The 18,641-nt window shown below is 47.5% G+C and overlaps 1 protein-coding gene across 1 annotated transcript in view; it reads left to right on the top strand.

Moving 5' to 3' along the window:
- Positions 1 to 522: 522 nt before the first annotated feature.
- The window catches only part of LAMC1 (laminin subunit gamma 1), a 64,825-nt gene continuing 46,706 nt past the window's right edge, over positions 523 to 18,641 (top strand). Inside the window, exon 1 of the mRNA XM_058809010.1 lies at positions 523 to 913. Within this exon, the coding sequence (XP_058664993.1) occupies positions 523 to 913 (391 nt within the window). The remainder of the gene's footprint in view (positions 914 to 18,641) is intronic.

Genomic DNA, 18,641 nt, shown 5'->3' with positions numbered 1-18,641 from the left:
GGGTGTTAGACAGTGGAAGGGGCTGCTGAGTCCCCATCCCTGGAGGTGTCCAAGAAACGACAATGGACGTAGCATTCAGGGCTCTGATCTGGTTGGCAAGGCAGGGATCGCGGAAAGGTTGCACTCGATGATCCTGGAGGTCTTTTCCAACCTGAGTGATTCGGTGACTGTGTAAAGGGCGCAGTTTTGGGGCTGTGCCGGTGCGGGTGCGCTGGCAGGCCCGGCGCTCTGCCGCGGTCACTCACTCGGCGCTGCAGTGAGGGCGAGGGCAAGAGCTGCCCATGCTGTGGGAGCGGGCCCACCGCCGTCATCGCCGCTTTAAGCCGGCGCATTCCGCGAGGCGGGGGCAGCTCCAGCCCGGCTACGCTGCGGGACTCCGCTCCCGGCCTGCTCCGCGCCCGCCCCGCCTCGCCTCGCCTCGCCTCGCCCCGCCGGGCCTCGCCCGTCTCAGCCCGCGGCCGGCGCGGAGCGGTGGCACCCGGCGAGCGAGCGAGCCTACTCCGTGCCCACCGCAGCCCCGCCATGGGGGGCGGCGGCGAGCGCTGGGCGCTGTGCCTGTGGCTGCTGTGGCTGTGGGCGCCCGCGCGGTGCGGCGCTGCCATGGACGAGTGCGCGGAGGAGCGGAGCGGGCGGGCGCAGCGCTGCATGCCCGAGTTCGTGAACGCGGCGTTCAACGCCACGGTGCTGGCCACGCACACGTGCGGGACGCCGGCCGAGGAGTACTGCGTGCAGACCGGGGTCACCGGCGTCACCCAGTCCTGCCACCTCTGCGACGCCGCCCAGCCGCACCTGAGCCATGGCGCCGCCTTCCTCACCGACTACAACAGCCCGGCCGACGCGACCTGGTGGCAGAGCCGCACCATGCTGGCCGGCGTGCAGCACCCCACCGCCGTCAACCTCACCCTGCACCTCGGTAAGGGCGGCAGCGGGCACGGGGCGAGGCACCGGGGCAGAGTTAGCCTGGGCTGCAGCGCAGGCTGGGCTGAGCTGCCGGAGGGCAGCGCTGCGAAGGAGAGCCGGGACTCCTGGAGGACAAGGAGGTGTCCACGAGCGTGCCCTGTGCGCGGTGGTGTCCCCGGGTGTGTTAGGACCAGCACAGTCAGCTCTTCCAGGGCTAATCCTGCCCCTGTCCTCAGGCCTAGGGAGGCACATCGGGAATGCTGTGTCCAGGTCTGGGCTCCTTAGGACCTGGAGCAGGTCTAGCAGAGGTTTTGGAGATGATGGAGAGATTCGAGCATCTCCCTCACGAGATGGGACTGTTCAGCTTAGAGAGGAGATGGCTGAGAGGAGCCCTGTCTGTCCCGGTCTGCAGGGAGGGCTCAGAGGCTGGACACAGCATACTGCTCCCTGGGTCCCAGCAATGGGACAAGAGACCATGGGCAGGAATGGATGCCCAAGAAGTTCCACCATGATGGAGAGGTTCTTTCCTGTGCAGTGACCAAGCACTGGAACAGAGACCAGAGAGGCTGTGCAGTGTCTCACTGAGGATATTCCAGACCTGTCAGGACACAATCCTGTGCCATGTGCTCTGGAATGTCCCACCTTGAGCAGAAAGGAAGGACCCAGTGACCCACTCTGGTCCCTTCTAACCTGCCCCATTCTGTCGTTCTGTGCTGAAAGGTCACCTGGACAATGGGCATTGCTGGGGCCATGCCTGGGTGAGTGCCAATAACCAGGCCCTGGGTGGTCCAGTGTTCAGGGGCTGTCATTGAGTCCCTGCTCTGGAGGTCCTCAGCCATGCTCACCAGCTCTAAATCAGTGCTGCCTGCACCCCATGGCTGTGGTGGGATCCTCAGCCAGGGGTCTGGCCCTGTGCTGGTTCTTCATCCCTCAGCTGATAGATTACTCACATCTGCTCAACAGTGCTTGGTAAACTTGATTTTCATCATTCTCCAATGAATATTGCAGGGGTTGCTCCACTGCAGTCTGCATTGGAGGTGCTGTTGGTTTGTGAGAGGAGAGGCCTCCCTGCCAGAGGCAGCTGGTGGAGCAGGTTGCAGTGATCGTGTCCCACCCCATGCACCAGGGATCATTGAGCCATTTAGGTTGGAAAAAGAGTAGAAAGAAATTGTTCCCTGTGAGGGAGGTGAGGTGCTGTGGATGCCCCATCCCTGGAAGTATCCTAGGCCAGGTTGGACGGGCCTTGGAGCAACATGGTCTAGTGCAAGGTGTTCCTGCCCATGGCAGGGAGTGGAATGAGATGAGCCTAAAGTCCCTTCCAACTCAAGCCATTCTATGATTCTGTGCAAAGACCTTTAAGATCGAGTCCAGCTGGTAACCCAATACAGCTGAGCTCAGGACTGGATTATGGAGTTTTCCAGGCAACAAGCTTTGGATGCAGGTGGGAGATGTTGGTTTGGAAAGTGGCAGGCACTGTGGGGAATCACGTGTGCCGGGGCACATCTGCCGTGTATCCTCTTACCCCCTGGGGCAGCATTGTCCTGTAATTGCTGGGTGGGTTAGGCGTGTCTGCAGCCAGCATTGCTGCTGAACTGTAACAGCCAGGCAAAAAAGGAAGGTAAATTTCCTGATTGGTTGTCACTTCCAGAGGTTTCTTTGGGATAAAGTGTTTTAGCCTTCACTTTGGTTTGTGGACAAGCTTTTCTTTTCTGTTCATTCAGTTATTCAAGCTGTCATGACATGGAGGAAGGGTAATCATTTAAGAACTGGAAGACAAGACAGCTGAGAGAAGGGTGAAACCACAACTTATATCCTCCTGTCATTAAATCAAATAAATATTAAAGAAAGCCCCACTGCAGCCATTCACAGCTTCCAATCAAGAGCAGATGTTGAGCATTAAGTTTAGTATCAGTAACAGTCTAATTCAGGGGAAAAATGGTGTTAGGGCTTGGAGAGCTGGATCTTGTGAGAGCTCTCACCTGCATTGGTGAGATGGAGTTGATGGCACGGAGTCCTGTACTGGGGTCACCTGATGAGCACATCCATGTGCCCCAGAAGTGTTTCCTTCTGTTTGGAGCTTCAACATAAATATAACACATAAGCATATCTAATAGTCCCTCTTTGTTTTCTTTTCTTTGCACATTAGGAATTTTTTTTTCAAAAGTCCTGGAAAGCAAAGATTTGATCTCAACTTCTTTTTTTAATAACAGTCATTGTAATTCTCATTATCAAGGCAAGACTCACACACCCATCTGTATTACTGCTGTGCTTGGTTTTGTGTACCCATGTGTATATGGGTGTTCTTTGAGAAACAGTACTGGGAGCGTTGTGCTGTGTCCTGAGCTTTGAAGAAATGCACACATTTTGCTGAAAACATCTGCATCTTCAAAATACTGTAGCACTGCAGCACTTTCACTTGTGTTCCAGGTTTGTTTGCAGGCTCTTGGAGCTTTGGGAATTTGCTTTGCCATGTTTTTTGAGTAGAGTACAACTTTAAAGCAGAAGCTGCCTGACCGACTTTGATGTATTTGAGTGGTTTTTTTGGCCTGATTTTTCCTAGTTAGGTTTTTGAGAGGGATATTTTTAGTATAAAGCCTTTTAAGAATCAGAAGCTTGTTGTGGCCTTGGTGGTGGTGAAGTTGGTTTTAAGATGACAACAGCAAAGCATTTATCTCTCTACACATGTGCTGTGTGATTCTCTGCATTGCTGAGTTCGTGGCAGGTTGAAGAGCTGCTGAGTACTAACAGCTCCTTTTTAGCCTGAAATGCCCCAAACTTCTCTGCAGCATTGCTCTTCCCTACTTTTGTGAGGTCTTAAAACCACCTTTGTTTGAGTGAGCTGCTGGGTGCTGCTTTTGGGTTCTGTGTGCCCGCAGGCACTGTGGTCTGTGGGACACTTAATTATTGTCATCACTAAGAGGCAAGGAGCTTGACGAGTATTTATGCACTGGGTAGGACATAAAGGCATTCTGAGGCACAAAGCCCTTTCATGCATTTAGTTCTGCCTGGTCTTTGAGGATTAAGCTCTGTGCTCAGACCCATATCCTTATTTGATGCTGCAATTGCCTTCATTTCTGAAAGTGTTGGTGTCCTGAATGGTTAATGCTGTTTTGCACCTGGTCAGGACCAGCTGCCTTGACTCTGGGTTTTATGTACATGCTGCCCTGTGCTGAGTTTTTTGGCAGTTTGAGATGTCTTGATTAACATCCAGCAATGTTCAGTCCATGTAGAGCAGAATTAACATTTCACAGGGGCCTGCAGCAGGTCAGTAAGAACTGCAGGTCTGTTGCCAACATGTGGATGTGGATTTCTTTGAATCTCCTTACAATGTGCAGTTCAAAGCAAGTTTAAAAACCTTTAGTTTTGGGACTAGGTGCCAGCACAAAGCCTGATACAGGAAAACACAGCACAGATCACTATTACTGAGTTAAAGGCTCAGATCCTGGCAGTGTTTGGAGATGACATCTGTGCCCAGAAGTTAGGGTGCTCCCTGGGGAGAGAAGAATTGGGGTAATTACCACTCCCTGCACCAGGAACATTAGAGTTACACAGGCTATTTCTCTTTGTGTGAGAGGGTATTAAGACTCCCTAAGTAAGAGTGGGTAAAAGGCCTGGAGACACAAATTTGCGGCTGTAAGTCAGGAGAAGGGGGAGCTGAACCTGTTCATAGGGTGGTGTCTGGATAATCAGGTTAGTGAGTGAGAGGAGGGGAGAGCATTGCTGTGTCCTTTCTTCCACATTTCTTAAAAGTATCCCTTGGCTTCCCCATTTTCCATTTCCTCAGAATTTATTACTTATTTAGACATGACCCGGCCAGTCTTTTTTTTTTTTTTTTCTTACTGCTCTCCTACTATGTTTCCATATACTCCCAAAAAAAGGCACTTTGAGGCAGTGGTGCCAGCTTTGAAGTAGAAGATGGAAGCCAAGGCCTTACAGTGCGTTGTCTGCTTTGTTTTTGGAGCCAGGGTGTCACGTTATTTTTACTGTCTGTGCTGTTTGCTTGTCCTGGGAGCCTGGGATAGCTCTGGCATCTCCCCAGTGCTTTGTGTGCATACACTTGAGCACAGCATTGCTGTAGACCCCTGACACACAGAAGCAATGCTGTGCTGTTGGAGATGCTCCCTTGAACACTGGAAGAAGGGGAAAAGAGACAGCATGGAGGTACATGGAGTATTTTTGGTTCTAGGTGCTCTTGCTGGGGCAAAGGTTTGTGTTTTTTCAGAGCAGATTCTCACTCTTTCCTTCTGCAGCTCTAATTTCTGTGTGCTTTCTGTTGTTTCTACACTTTTTAAAATCCACTTCTACATGTACCTTTGTGTTCCCAACCAGCTCTGCTAGAGCCACCTCTCATTTTTCCCCACCACTTTTACTTTCTGGACACTCTCACACCTTGGTTTCAGCTGTTGTGATTTGTGACTATCCCAGGGTTTTGTTCCTCAGATAAAGAGGAAGCCTCCTCAGCGTGCTGGTGGCTGTTCCATGGTGGGGTGGCTCCATGTCCACTGAGAGCAGCCATGCTTTTATCAGCTGTGAGCTCAGAGCAGTCCAGTTCCTGGGGCAGGTGCCTGTGCTCTGCATCTCAGCAGGGATGGTGTCCAGATGTGCCTGACTGATGATGCTGGTGGCCTAACTATGGATTCAGGGCTATCTGGAAGGCAGACAGGATCAATTCCTTCCTCTTCTGTCATTGCCTCAGAAGACAAGACAGTGTTTGGTGCTGGAAGCAGCCCTCTGGTAGGCTGCCTGTCAGGAAGAAAGATGAATTTTCTGGTTGCCTTGGTTAAAAACATGTCAGCTCCTGAAATCATTGCTATAGACTAGCCTGGAAACTCATGTCACCAAGCTGGATGGTGTCTTGTATACATAAAGAAAAACTTGTGAAAGCTGTTGGTTGCTGAAGAAATGAATTACCCATGTCCTTCCCCTCCCCCTTTCCCACACGCTCAGTCCTTTATTTGGCTCTGAGGGAGCGAGGGTGCTTGGTTATATATACACTTTGCCGGCAAAGCTTGGTTTGAGGCATGACTGCCATTTGAAGGCATTTACAAGGAAACCCAGGCGAGTTGCCAGTTCTTGTGCTCAGCCCTGGCTTCATTTGCCCGTTGTTTTTAGCAGACCAGAGGTTTTTCTGAGTACAGAAAACCAGTGTGTTTTATTTTTTTCCAGAAGAGAGAGCTATAAAATGTGACTTAAATCAAGTAGATAGTTTATAGCATTGGGATGCAGTTGCTGTGTTTTACTCAGTGCAGTGATGCCCTCAGTTTGCCAGTTATCCCATTAAAGCTTTATGAGGCTGCGGTTTGCTGCTTTCCTTAGGGAACCACGGTGGTAAAACCAAGTGCAAGCACGCAGGGTGTAGGTATGCAGGTGAAGCTGTGCCTAGTGTAGCTGCAGTTTAAAGACTCGCTGGTAATTGAGGCGCTGGGAGGGCATTTCCAGCTCCAGGGCCGGTGTTCAGGGCGTGTCAGGAGCCCGGGCTTTGCCGTGGTATTTGTGGAGCCCTCAGGGAGACGCTATTTTAGTTGGTCTGGCAAAGGCTTGATTTACATTTTGCAGGTTTCAACACGAGTGCTGAAGAGATCGGGGCTTTTAGTGGCCAGCAGTTATTCAGTGCAGTTATATAAAGCTATCACTTCCTGCATTCACCTCAAATTCCCAAGTTTTTCTCCTGCTCTGTCTCGGGATGCTGATGTTGCTGCCTGATGGAACCTTTGGGTTCCATCCTTTGGGAATGCTGTACATGGCAGAACACTTACTTTGGGGGATGGAGAGAGCTGGAGCTGTGTGGTATTTTGCTGCAAAACCAGCTGCTATATGTGGTGCTTGCCCTGAGTTGGTAGAAGAAATAGTCACAGGTTTTCACACACTCAGACAGTTCCTTTTGTAGGTTTAAACCTTTGAAACAGTTTGCTGCTCAGAATTGTTGGCGTGCTGAAAAGCTTCTGGCTTATTAGGTACCATTTCTCTTGTAGCCTGAGGCCTTGGGAGGCTCTTGTGGCCTCTCTGAGTCTCAAGTGAAAATCCCAGGCTGCCTCTTCCCATGGAAATGAAAACCAGGATTGCTCTGCAAACAACACTTGGAGAAAAGAATTTCCAGTGTGGATGGATGGGATGGGAAACTTGGATCTTGGGTTCACCATGAGAAGGAAGGCTGTGAGCATTATGCTTACCACCTTTGTCTGGCTAAGACCTCCTGCTTGTGTCCTGGGGCCCTAATTCAGTGCTCACCCCCTCTGGTGAGGCCATGCTGAGTGAATTTACCCTCTGGCTGCATGCTCTTCCCTGGGCTAACTGGGGTATGGGATCTGGCATGTTAAACATCATAAAAGTCACCATCTCTGGTCTGTAACAACCTTTGGAAGCTCACCCTGGGCTGCTGCTCCCCATGTAAGCTCTGGCATGCAAAGAACCATTCTAGCCTGCTATTACATGTCTCCTAACCATGAGCTCTTACTTATTGGTGGCTACCACGGTGTGTTTTGAGCAGAAAATAACATGAGTTTCGTAGTTGCATATGAATTGCACAAATCTTGCTGGGTCTGCTGTCCCACCACACAGAAAGGAATATGTTTTCTCCCTCCCAGATAGCCCTGTGTGTCTCAAATCAAGCTTTACAGCCCTTAAGTCAGGGATGAATGTGGCTGCTTGTGTTGAGGACACCACTAGCTGTGTTTGAAACTCTTTGTGCAATTAGGATAATCTCTTAGCCATTTCCAGAGGGTGTACTGGGGATTGCTCTCACTGTCCACAGCATTCATGAGTTGGGTTTTTAGCAGTGTGCTGGTGGTGTTGGTTGTCACATCAGCATTGACGAGAGCTTCCCAACAGCTGCTAACAAACATGAGATCAGGGAGCTGCTGCTAGCAGGCATGTGCAGGTGCCAAATAGGACCAGGAATACTGAGAGGAGAAGCTGCCTTTTGTAGCTTGCCAGACCAAAGGTGCAAGCTGCTGGTAGCCTTGGTGGGCTTTTAGGTACTTTTGAGGTAAAACATAATTTCTAGGAATTGTTCTCATGTAGAAGCTTGGAAAATGGTGAAAACTCATCAGCTGTAACAGGATCTGAAATAGCAAGGTAATTTTATTTAAATTTAAAGAAAGCCTCAGTCTTTTTTTCTACCAACACAGCCCTATCTGAGAGCTCTTTCACCAAAAAAACCTAAATTCCCACCAACCATCTCATATATTATTCAGTGGTCTTCAGCATTCTGTTTGAAACTGGGTGGCAAAGCACTTTTTGTTTCCATGCTTCTACTTGTTTTAGATATTCCAGTGTGATAGTCATCAAAGAGCTGTTTCCAGTGGTAATCATACCCGCAGTTCTGACACAACACAGCTGTGTTCAGCAATGGAGAATTTCAAAATTTCCTCATTTAGAAATATTATCTAAAAACTATTATTGGACTTTTTTCTTCTTCTTTGGCGGGTAAACTAGTACCATCTTGTACATGGGAGGTACATTTCCAGGGAGCTTGAGGCCTTATTTGTACAGTTGTTTGGGGATTTGGTGTTTTTGTGGGGGAAGGGGAAGACTTTTAAGATGTTTGTAGAGATGATGTATTGAGAACTTGAAAAGACCCAGGGTTTGTGAGTTCTTGGCTCAGCTTTCTGCAGTGTTCTCATTTCTGGTACAGACTTTGGTGTGCTTGGGGAACTGTTTGTCTGACTTGGCTTTGCAGTGGGTCCTGTGTTTTACAGGAGAACAGGGTAAATGGCCATTTCATCCTTGGCGGCTTGGGGTGCTCCTGTGGGAAGGCCAGGGTGCAGAACCAGGGTTAAATGGCTTCAGGAGTGGCACCTGGCCTGACCTCACCTTCCATTGCTCTTAACCCTCTGTAATGGGAAGATCACCTCTTAAAAGAACATCCCTAACCCCCTTAAACCTATCAAATATTCAAACCTGCTTGGTGACAGAGATTGTTCAGCACATCTGTGCTCGAGTGGGCAGTGGCTGGCTGGACATGGTAGCCCTTGGTTTCCCAGTGAGTTGCCTGAAATGCTCATTCCTTTTGGTGCTCCAAGGCTGAGGGAGTGCTGAGGAGTTTGGGCTTGGCACCAGCCCAATTCTAAGCACTCTGCTTTCTTCTTACAAGTTTGTTTTTTTTTTTTTTTCAAAGTCTGCTTTATAGCTCAACCTACTTGACATCAAAAAAGACCTTGTTCCTAGCACAGTGAGCAGCTGCTGGCCCAGCATGCTGCACTTGGTCCAGTTTGGTTTATTGTAGTGGGGGGAAAATATCAGAGGTGCTCCACACGTTGTTTTTTAATTTTTAAAAACTTTTCCTTTCCCTGTATACTTTGTTTAAGGAAGGGGAATCTTTCTTATCTTTGAATTAAAAGATAATGTGTCTTGGAGACTTTTTAAGGAAATGGTTGCATTGAACCTCCTCAAGAGGGATAAAGGCACTGTTGGTGCCTCCACAACCTTGTAAATACAGTATAAGTCATGTACTTTGAAAGGCTCAGTTTGTTTTGGGTATATCTCCTATTGAGATTAGTGGAATGAAAAATCAGTCCCTTCTGGAAAAAGTCCCATTAAAATGCTTCTTGATGTCAGTTTTGTGCGGGACTGTTTGACTGGGAGAAAAGAAAATGTTCTTGTCCTGGGTCAGCTCTGATTGCAGTGATTATTTATAGTCCTTTCATCTGCAGTGCTTTGCATGCTCCTGTCTGCTGGGATATTGCAATGGGATTTTCTTCCCAGCGGCTTGCAGGGCTGGTCCCTGGGGAGCAGCCCTGGTCAGGCTGCCCTTGCTTCTCAGCTTCTGAAAAAATGTGGGTTATTTATGAGGATGCAGCGTGTCTCCCTCTGTCCTGCTCCTGCCTGTGGCTGTCAGGGTGCTGAGCTTGGCCCACAACCTCCTTTTACTGTGTGGCAGCAGCTGATGCTCCCCTTCAGCTGCTGCTTCCTCTGCCTTTGCTGGCTGCCTGCTGTGCTCTCATGGCTCCTGCTATCCTCCCTGGAGATACACAGGACAAGGGATTTATCAACACTGAATCTACTTGATGAACTTGTTAAGAAGCCGTTGATGAAGTCTGTGGTTGCTCAAAGCTTGCAGATCTCTTTACTGTCCCCTTTCTCCCTTTTTTCTCCTTCCTGAAGCTCCTTGCAGTCTTCCTGGGTTTCCCCTGCTCCCCACTCCTGTTTTCCTGGTGCTGGTATGTCCCTGGGCTGTGCAGATTAGGAAGGTAACCCCCTTCTGGGATGAGGTTTTTTAGCTGAGATCTCCCACAGTTGTAGTCCTGGCAGTAGCCTTGGCCTGCCTGGAGCATTGGTGCAGCCCTCGTACGCTCACTGATTTATGCATGTGCACAGACAAGGTGCTGGTGGTTTCATTTTGGTCCAATGGCCTGAGAAATACAGTGCAAGTTCAAAATTTATAAATGCTCAGTACTCCAAAGTTTCTCATCTTGCACGTGTTAGGGACTGGGCAGGGATGGGAGCCCCTCATCAAAGGGCAGTTACAAATTTTCCTCAATTGAAGCCATTTTTTTTGGGTCATAAAACCAAATGTTTGTGTCTGGTGCTTCCCAGCAGGGTTGTGAAGAAGTTACTGAAAGTAACTTTGGAGTAAAGAGAGTTGGGGCTGCAGGGATGGGGCAGCTGCTGCAGAGCCAGTGCCACTGCCAGAGCAAAATGTGAGCTCTGAATAAAGCCACAACCCACTATCATTGTGCAATGTCTGCTTAATGACATCTAGTTTTTAGCCCACTTGCCCTCCCTGCCTTGTTCTTCTGGGGCTGCAGGTGGAGCTGGGAGGGTTGCTGGGCACTGGGATGGCTCTTGGTGCCCTCCATCCGTGCTCTGCAGGCACGAGTTTACTGATCAAATCAGGGGCATTGCACGAGTCACTGCCCTTCTGCTTTCTAAGCAGAGTGACTCTGCACCCTGTGTTCTGCCCCTTTCTCACACCCTCCCTCCCCAGGGCCAGCCCACGTTGCAGGGGGTGAGCAGGGATGGTCCTGGGACACCTAAACCCTTGTGGAACAAAGTACAGATTATTTTGGAAGTAATGATACAGAGATGAGCTTTTCCAAAAGCTTTGTAGCACTTTCAGGAAGTAAGGGCCTTTTTTACTGTTAGCAACTTCAGATGTATTTTCTCTGTGACATATTTCCTTGTAGCCCTATTTTCCTATACTTCTGTTCCTTGTAGGATGTAGGAGCTGTGTCAGGAGAAGCCACAGCTTTTTTGGGAGATGCTGGAAAGGCTGTGAATCATGAACTTGGGAAACTCCTTTGCACCCCACATTGGTTCTCCCAGTTCTCTGGCAGACTGCCACAAGTTTTTGAGCACAGAGCACACAATTTCATAAAAAGATAATCCAAGAGGCACTCTTAGAAGATCTTTAATTTGATATCCAGTTATACATTTAGAGCTCTCTAGGAAAATGCATTTTTCTGTGGCTCTGAAAGTACAAGGGTAGCCCCTTGTAGGGGAAAGAATATCACAAGATTGCCAAAGATTGTTTGTTGCCTTTCTGTTCTTTGATTTTCTTCAAATTCAAGCAAAAACATGGCAGTAACATGGTTTTTTGATGGTAAGTCATGTTTTGCTCATAATTCATAGCCCCATGGTGTTGAAAATTGCTTGGAGCAGCTATGGTGCAGCTGTGGCATTGACAGCTCATGAACACCACGGTCACCAGCTGAGTACAGGCCTTGTAAAAACTCTTGTGTCAGGGAAGGCACTGGGCTAGTTATGTGCTGCATTTGAAGCAGTTGGTTCTGGTTTTGTTGTAGTTACTCAGCAAATTAATGGTTAATTTATCAAGGATTTGGATTTGCAGTTAGAGCAGCGCTGTGGTCTGGCTCTGATCTCTGCCTGGACAGTGACACTAACGATTGTGTGGAAAAGTTTAAAAATGTTCGTAGGAATCTCAGTTCTTCCTGTTGTGAAACCTTGTACTGAATATGTCTCCTCATTAATTTGTCTGTGAATTTATCACTTTCTTCACATCAGCCATTCAGTCTGTTTTGTAACTTCAGGGCTGTGCTGTGTTCTTTTGTGAGCTGCGTGTTAGAACATTAACATGCTGCTCTGCTGGGTGGGAGGGACCCTGTCTTGCAGCCTTTCTGTCCTACAAATCCTGACTTTCTTTATTGCTATTACCCAGAAAATGTCAAAGTTGACTTGAAAGCAGTGGGAGGGAATGAAGTGTTTTGAAAAAGGTTGATGCCATGGATGGGAGCAGTATTGAATGCTGGGGTACAGAGATGGGCTGTGGGAAGAGAGGTGGTTCAGCCAAAGGGACAGAATTTGGAGTTGTTAATCTGCTTCATTAGAGCTGTGTACCGGAAAGTTTGAGCTGTGCTTTGAAATTCACAGCAGTGCTGGCAGCCCCTGGCGTTTGTCCTTCCTGCAAACAAACACACAGCTGCTGGGACCTGGCATCCCCGGGGCTCAGCACCCCACTGTGGCCTTGGGCCCTGCAGAAAGCTGCCCTTGGCTTCTGGGAAACCACAAGAGACATCCAGGAAAGGAGGTGGTGTTGCCTTTGGAGCCATGAGGACATGAAAGCAGGAAGGGTTTGATTCACATCTCTGCGTGTGTGATTGTGTCACACGGTGAAATGTTCTCTGCTGAACCCCTCTGAGGGGTGACATGGGTGCTGGCTTGCTTAAATAATTTGCTGGTGAGAGTCTGAGCTGTTGTTGGGGTTTGACACTGGCCAAAAGCCAGGCACTCACGAAAATCATTCACTTCTTTCCCTCTGCTTTAGCTGAGCAGGGGAGAGGGGAAAAAAACCTGAAAGGCTAAGTGGTAAGGATTAGGAGAAAAACACTTTGAGGACAAAACAGGTTCAAACTTAAACAGTGTAAAGAAAATCTGTTATTAACAGAATTAAAAGTGGGTAATGAAAGCTAAAATAAACTTTTAGAACACCTTTTTCCCCTTCCAGCCCCTCCTTCCTTCCCACCGACAGCACAGGGGAAGAAAACATGGGGTCTTTGATCAGTTTGTCACTTTTAAAAATCTTTCTTCAGTTCACTTAGGGAGTGGAGTGTCTTTTGCTATGCTATGGGGCCCTTTCCATGGGAGAGGAGTTTCCTGTGGACTTCTCCAACATGGTTCTAATTTTCATGAATAGCAGTCCTGCCTGACCTGCTGTAATGGGAGTCCCTTCCATGGACAAAAGGTCTTCCCAAACTATGTGGCATGGGTCCTTCTAGTTCATGGTGTAGTCTATTAAGGATGAGCTGTTCTAGTTTGGAAGCCAGGGTCCTCTATCTCTGGAAGCAAAGGCCTTTCACTCTCTATTTGGGTTTCTAGAGCTTTATAGCATCCGCTTGCTCTAGCCATGAGCACCTTTTCTCATGGGCTCCAGGTTTATCTCTGCATCCCCCCATACACTTCACCAAGTACATGGAGACAGTTGTATTCTAGTCCTCACCATGGCTTGCAGAAAAGTCTCAGCTCTGGTGTCGGAGCACCTCCTCCTCTTCTTTCCTTTCACTGATCTGAGTGTTGCCATGTTGTTCTCATGTGTCTTCACCTTTTCCTTGTCTCTGTTTCAGGAAAATATTGTTGTTCGTAGGTTTGTGTGTTCTCAGACTCAATCAGTTGAAAAGTTCTTACAGGGTTTTGTGGTGCTGAAAGGTTGTCTGGTCTCCTTATCGGGGAATTGCTCACTGTGGTCCCCACCGCGGTGCTGGCACCATTCAGCTCCTCTCTTCATGCCACCTCTGCCCTTCTGCTCTCAGCATGGATGGCTAAAAGCAGCTAAACAGGCCAAGTTCTCTGTGAGCTGTGCTGAGATGGCAGCAGCTGTGTGGCTCTGGCTCTGTGGCCCCGGCTGTGTGGCTGCTCCTGGTGCTGGGAGGGCCTGGACCCCACCACCCTCAGAAAAAGAAGAAAAAAACTGCATGTGTTATTTTTCCTTCTTAAATACATCATCACAGAGGCATTGCCACCTTCTCTAACTGGGCCAGCAACGTGTCCATTGTCAGAGCCTTCAGAGATTGACTCTGCTGGACACAGTAGAAGCTTCAAGCAGCTTCTCTCTCAGAAGCCACCTCTGTAGCTTCTCTCACCCACCAAAAAAACCCCCCAGACATACAGATAGAAATTCACATTTCTAACTAACAGAAATGTGAATGGAGAAATTGAGTGTGTGCTCCTGTAACAGTCTCTGGTCTTGCTGTGTTCAGGTACCTGTGCTCATGGGAAGCTTATTTTAAAGCATACAGCTGAAATCTATCAACCTCTGGTTTTCTCCTGCTGATGTCTTAAAGCTGACTTTCAGCAGAGGTAGCCCTCCAGAAATGGCAATGGATTGCAAAAGGTTTTGGCTGGATAGTAGGCATGGAGCCTGTTAAGGGTGTTGTATGCTCCTCATCCAGTTACCTGATGTTTGGCTACCCTTGGGAAAGAAGTGGCAGTTGCTTCAGTGGTACTACAGGGTGTCTTGTCAGGTGTAAAATAAGAATAGCCTCAATAACAAATAATAAAAAAGCAGTGGTGGCTTTCCACTTGTCCTGCTTCCTGAGGTAGATGCTGAAGTCACTTTATTCTTGCATCTGCTTGCAGAGAAGAAAGAGCCTTTAGGCCAAGTGACCATGACTTGCAGAGTGGAACATCATGTGCTTTTTATCATAGAGGTAATGGTTAATTAATTAAGTTCTAGTAGCCGAGGTTTGCTTTGAAGTGTAAACAAGCATTAGTGGTTGAAAGTGTTTGTAACTCCTTGGTCTGTGTGCTTTTTTTGCATCCTTTAGAAAGGCATGTTTAAAGATTCTGAAGGGGAAGATTCATATCTGCATTGGAAAAGATTACCAGTCATTCTGAATCAGTAATTAAAAAAGGATTAATAAATAATTGGTAAGGAATTCCTGAAACATCTTCATTTACTGTGCCTAAAGAACACATGCCACACTGTTTTTTGAGGTATCTTATCAAGGTAAAACAATCAAATCATCATTAAACTTCCTTTCAGTACTTAATGGGAACTAATAAGAAAGGTGGGGACAGACCTTTTAAGAGTGATAGGAAAAAGTGTGGTGTTTTTAAACTAAGGCAGGGTTGATTCATTTAGATACAAGGAAGAAATGAGGGTGGTAAGAAAGTGGAACAGGTTACCCAGAGAGGAGGTGGATGGAAACATTCAAGGCTGGGTTGGGTGGGGATCTGAGCCACCTGCTCTAGTTGCAGATGTCTCTTCTTTTTGCAGGGGATTGGACTGGGTGGCCTTTAAAGATTTCTTTCAACCTAAACCATTCTGTAATTCTCCAGAGTGAAGTATAAGCCATGAGGATGAGCTGGTGGGAGCTTGGGTTTTCTGTCAGGAGCTGCTCCAAGACTTGCTGTGTAACTCTGTACTGTATTGCCAGGCCATTTTTGTCCTGCGCATCTGCTGCTTCCCCTCTCTCTTCTTCCACCAGCACCCAAGGCTTTCATGCTGACAGTCATGCTTTGTGTTCAGTTGCTGTGACAACAGAGTGCAAGGCAGAAGCATTTTGTGTGTGAATTGTGCAGTGCCCTTGCAGAATAGCTGTCCTGGGGCTCAGTGGAGTGCTGGAAGTCTGGGCAGCAAGGAATGAAGGTGTGACTTCACAGCCTCTCAGGGTACACTGCTGTCTCTCAGCCGTGCCCACTTAGTGCAGCTGGGGGCAAGGAACCACTCAGCCCTTGGCTGGTAGGATCAGCTTGCTTGCTTAAGTGCCAGCAGTTAATTTGATGGAAAGATAACCTTTTGGTGGCCTTGGGGATACTGAAGTGTGCCTGTGGCCAGGTAAGTGCTGGCTGGTGGGAAAGAGGCACCAGGGTGCACAGCCCAGGGATGGGGGACGTACTTAGACTGGTCACAGACAACTTTGAAAACATCCTAAAACTTTTTTTAGAACTGTGTGATGAGAATTGAGGAAGAAATTCCTCCCTGTGAGGGTGGGGAGGCCCTGGCACAGGGTGCCCTGAGCAGCTGTGGCTGCCCCTGGATCCCTGGCAGTGCCCAAGGCCAGGTTGGATGAGTCTTGGAGGAGCACAGTCTAGTGGAAATTGTCCTTGCCATGGCAGGGGGTGGAATGAGCCTTAAGGCCCCTTCCAACTCAAACGGTTCTGGGATCCTCTGATGCTAAGAAAAACTCAAAAGTGTGGACTTTGGATTATGAGAAGCTACTGTGAGCTTTCAAAACTCAGACTTCTATAAAAGGAATTTGAAATTTTGACTTTTATGTCTTGCACATGGGAGCAGCTCATTAGGTAAAGCAAGAAATGAGAAAAGGTTGAAAGAGATCACAAAACATTTCTGGGGGAGGGCTTTCTTAGAAAAGACATTCATGTCTGTATTTAAGTTAAAAAGCTGAATTCTTGCTGTTTTACTTCATGCAAAACCTCTTTATTTAGAGATTGAGCTGTCCTAGCTTGTTTAAGCTGACTTTGCATAAGGAATAATAATGAATTAATTTTTTAAAATAATAGCCACTAAGTGGGCCAGGTGATATTTATGCATGTGCTTGACTAGCCTAGAAGCAGATTCAAGGGCAACAGATGGATCTACACTAAAAAAATAACTTGATAGATGGTCCACTTGTTTGTCTTCTTAAAGCTTTTCATCACTGTTAAAAAAATAATGTTAAAGTAAAAATTTCCCATAAATGATGTTGAAGATGGGGCTAGTGGATTCCAGTGCAATTAGAATTATAGGCTTATTCATTTTAAAATTAATAGCACTACAATAACTTGCTTTTTAGTTGGTAAGTTCACAGTTTTCATGGTGATGGATGAGATGAAGCTCATGAAGGAGTTTTGCACCTCTGATATTCATTGCATATCTAAGAGTTAAACATAAGGAGAGAGGGAGGCTGAAATGATTTGGTTAATTACTAAAACAACTCTTGCTCTTGCATCAGCATTTTTTTCTTTTCATCTCTCAGGAAGCTTTTCAACAAAAGTTGGCATATGTGCCTCCCAGGAGGAGGTTTTCTTGCAAGTCACCTGCCACCTGTACAGAGCTGCTCTTCAGAGACAGCCAATGAATGGTGATAAATCTTTGCAGTTTATAGTAATAAAAATGGTCATGCCTTCTGGTTTTGGGGACAAAAAAAAAAAAAAAAGGTGTTCTTTGATCCGGCAAATGAATTGTATTTATTGGTCCTAGAGAGAGGATTGAGGGTTTTTTTGCAACTTTCACCTACTTGCTTAATCTTCTGGGTGCCTGGAGGAATGGAAAACAAGTTTAGCATACCTGAGGGCTTTTCTTACTGAGGTCTCCCTTTAGTTCTGTCCTGCCCACACAGAGCTGAAGATGAGCAAGAAAACCCCCAGAGCAATGCATTTTTGCATGGGTATGCAGCAGTTCCTGCCCAGTCAACTCTTGCTGCAAAGATCCAACCCATCTGCTGACCTGGAGCTGCCTCTGATGTGCTGGGAAGAGGTGCTGAGATCCCAGTGGGGTGTTCAGGTTCTGGGGTGCTTGTGTAGGGTGTGCACCAATGACATTTTTGGTTTAATCCTGGTTGGAAGCAGAGCATGAGGACAGATGCTGTTCCATCAGATCAGGGGAAGCTCCTTTGCAAGGCCAGGCACAGCACTGTAATGCAACTTCATCTTTCCCTCTCACTTACATTTGGGGGAAAGGTGGTGAAGAGTCAGCTCCCTCCTCCCCAGGCAATGCTTGAGAGCTGTCCCCGGTGGGCTTGGTTTCAAAAGCAGTGTCAGGTCCCTGGAAGATGTAAGCTGCAGAGTCTTGTTGGGGCTTTTGGAGTGCTGAGCCCTTTCTTCCTGCTGGGAGAGACTGAAAAACCTCTGTATCTTTTTATTTTTGATACTAAATGCATCCTCACCTCCAAAGGCAATGAGTGTGTGACTGCTCTGGAGCAGGGTGTCTCCAGCTCCAGCACAAGCTGAATCCTGCCAGCAAGGCAAGCAAGGGCTTGTTAGCTAAAGATAGTGTGCACACATGTGCACAGGCCGGGGGGAGAGAGCTCTGCAAGCACTCTGATTTACAGGCATCCTAGACATCCTCAGCAAAATTAAAGGAACCAGATGCATCCAATAAATAATGAGCCATTTAAGGTTGGCTTTATCCCTTATAGCGCCTATTTTCAATGGCAGCCATACCAGGTGACACTGCATCACATGAGCATATAGGGCACTGACCTTTGCATCAGACTCAGCTCCCATGTGCCCCCAGGAGACCAGGCACAGGTTTTTGGCATCTCTCCTGTCTTTGAGGTCACTATATGTTTGTAATTCAGTAATCCCTGCAAATCATTTGGGCTGCCTTCACTTGCGGCTTGTGCTGATGTGATTTGGGCTGGCCCTGAAGAAAGTTCTGTTCAACTCTCATTTAGTTATACTTCCTTTAGATTTATTAAATAGCTGTCTTTTGCGTGGATGGAAAATGTTAAAAATAGAGCACTCCAGCCAGGCGGGGCTATTGTGTTGGTGCTGACAGGTTCACTGAAAGCTGAAGCATGTCTTGTATTTTAAGAAGCACCAGGTTTTGGAAGGAGTTCTACTAGCTGATGTCCTCTTGACCCCATACTAAGGAGCTGCTTTTCTGAGCTAAGAAGAGACTGTCTCTTGGATAAATTGGGGTTTAGTGTGTTACTATTCACTAGGTCATGTGATTATTTTAAGCAATTGACTGAGCTTGGGATTTCTGAAGAATTGGGGTTTTTCTTGTCGATTGCTGTGCAGGCATATATTAGGCAACAAGGCACAAGTGATGATACAGAGAAAAAAATGACAGTGTAGTGATCGGTACCATACCAAAAAATAAGTTTTTGCAGTTTCCCTTT

The sequence above is a fragment of the Ammospiza caudacuta genome, chromosome 7, assembly GCF_027887145.1.
Source record: "Ammospiza caudacuta isolate bAmmCau1 chromosome 7, bAmmCau1.pri, whole genome shotgun sequence".
Taxonomy (NCBI): Eukaryota; Metazoa; Chordata; class Aves; order Passeriformes; family Passerellidae; genus Ammospiza; species Ammospiza caudacuta.
Note: the sequence above shows the minus strand (reverse complement) of the source record. Positions and strands in the feature narration are given on the sequence as shown.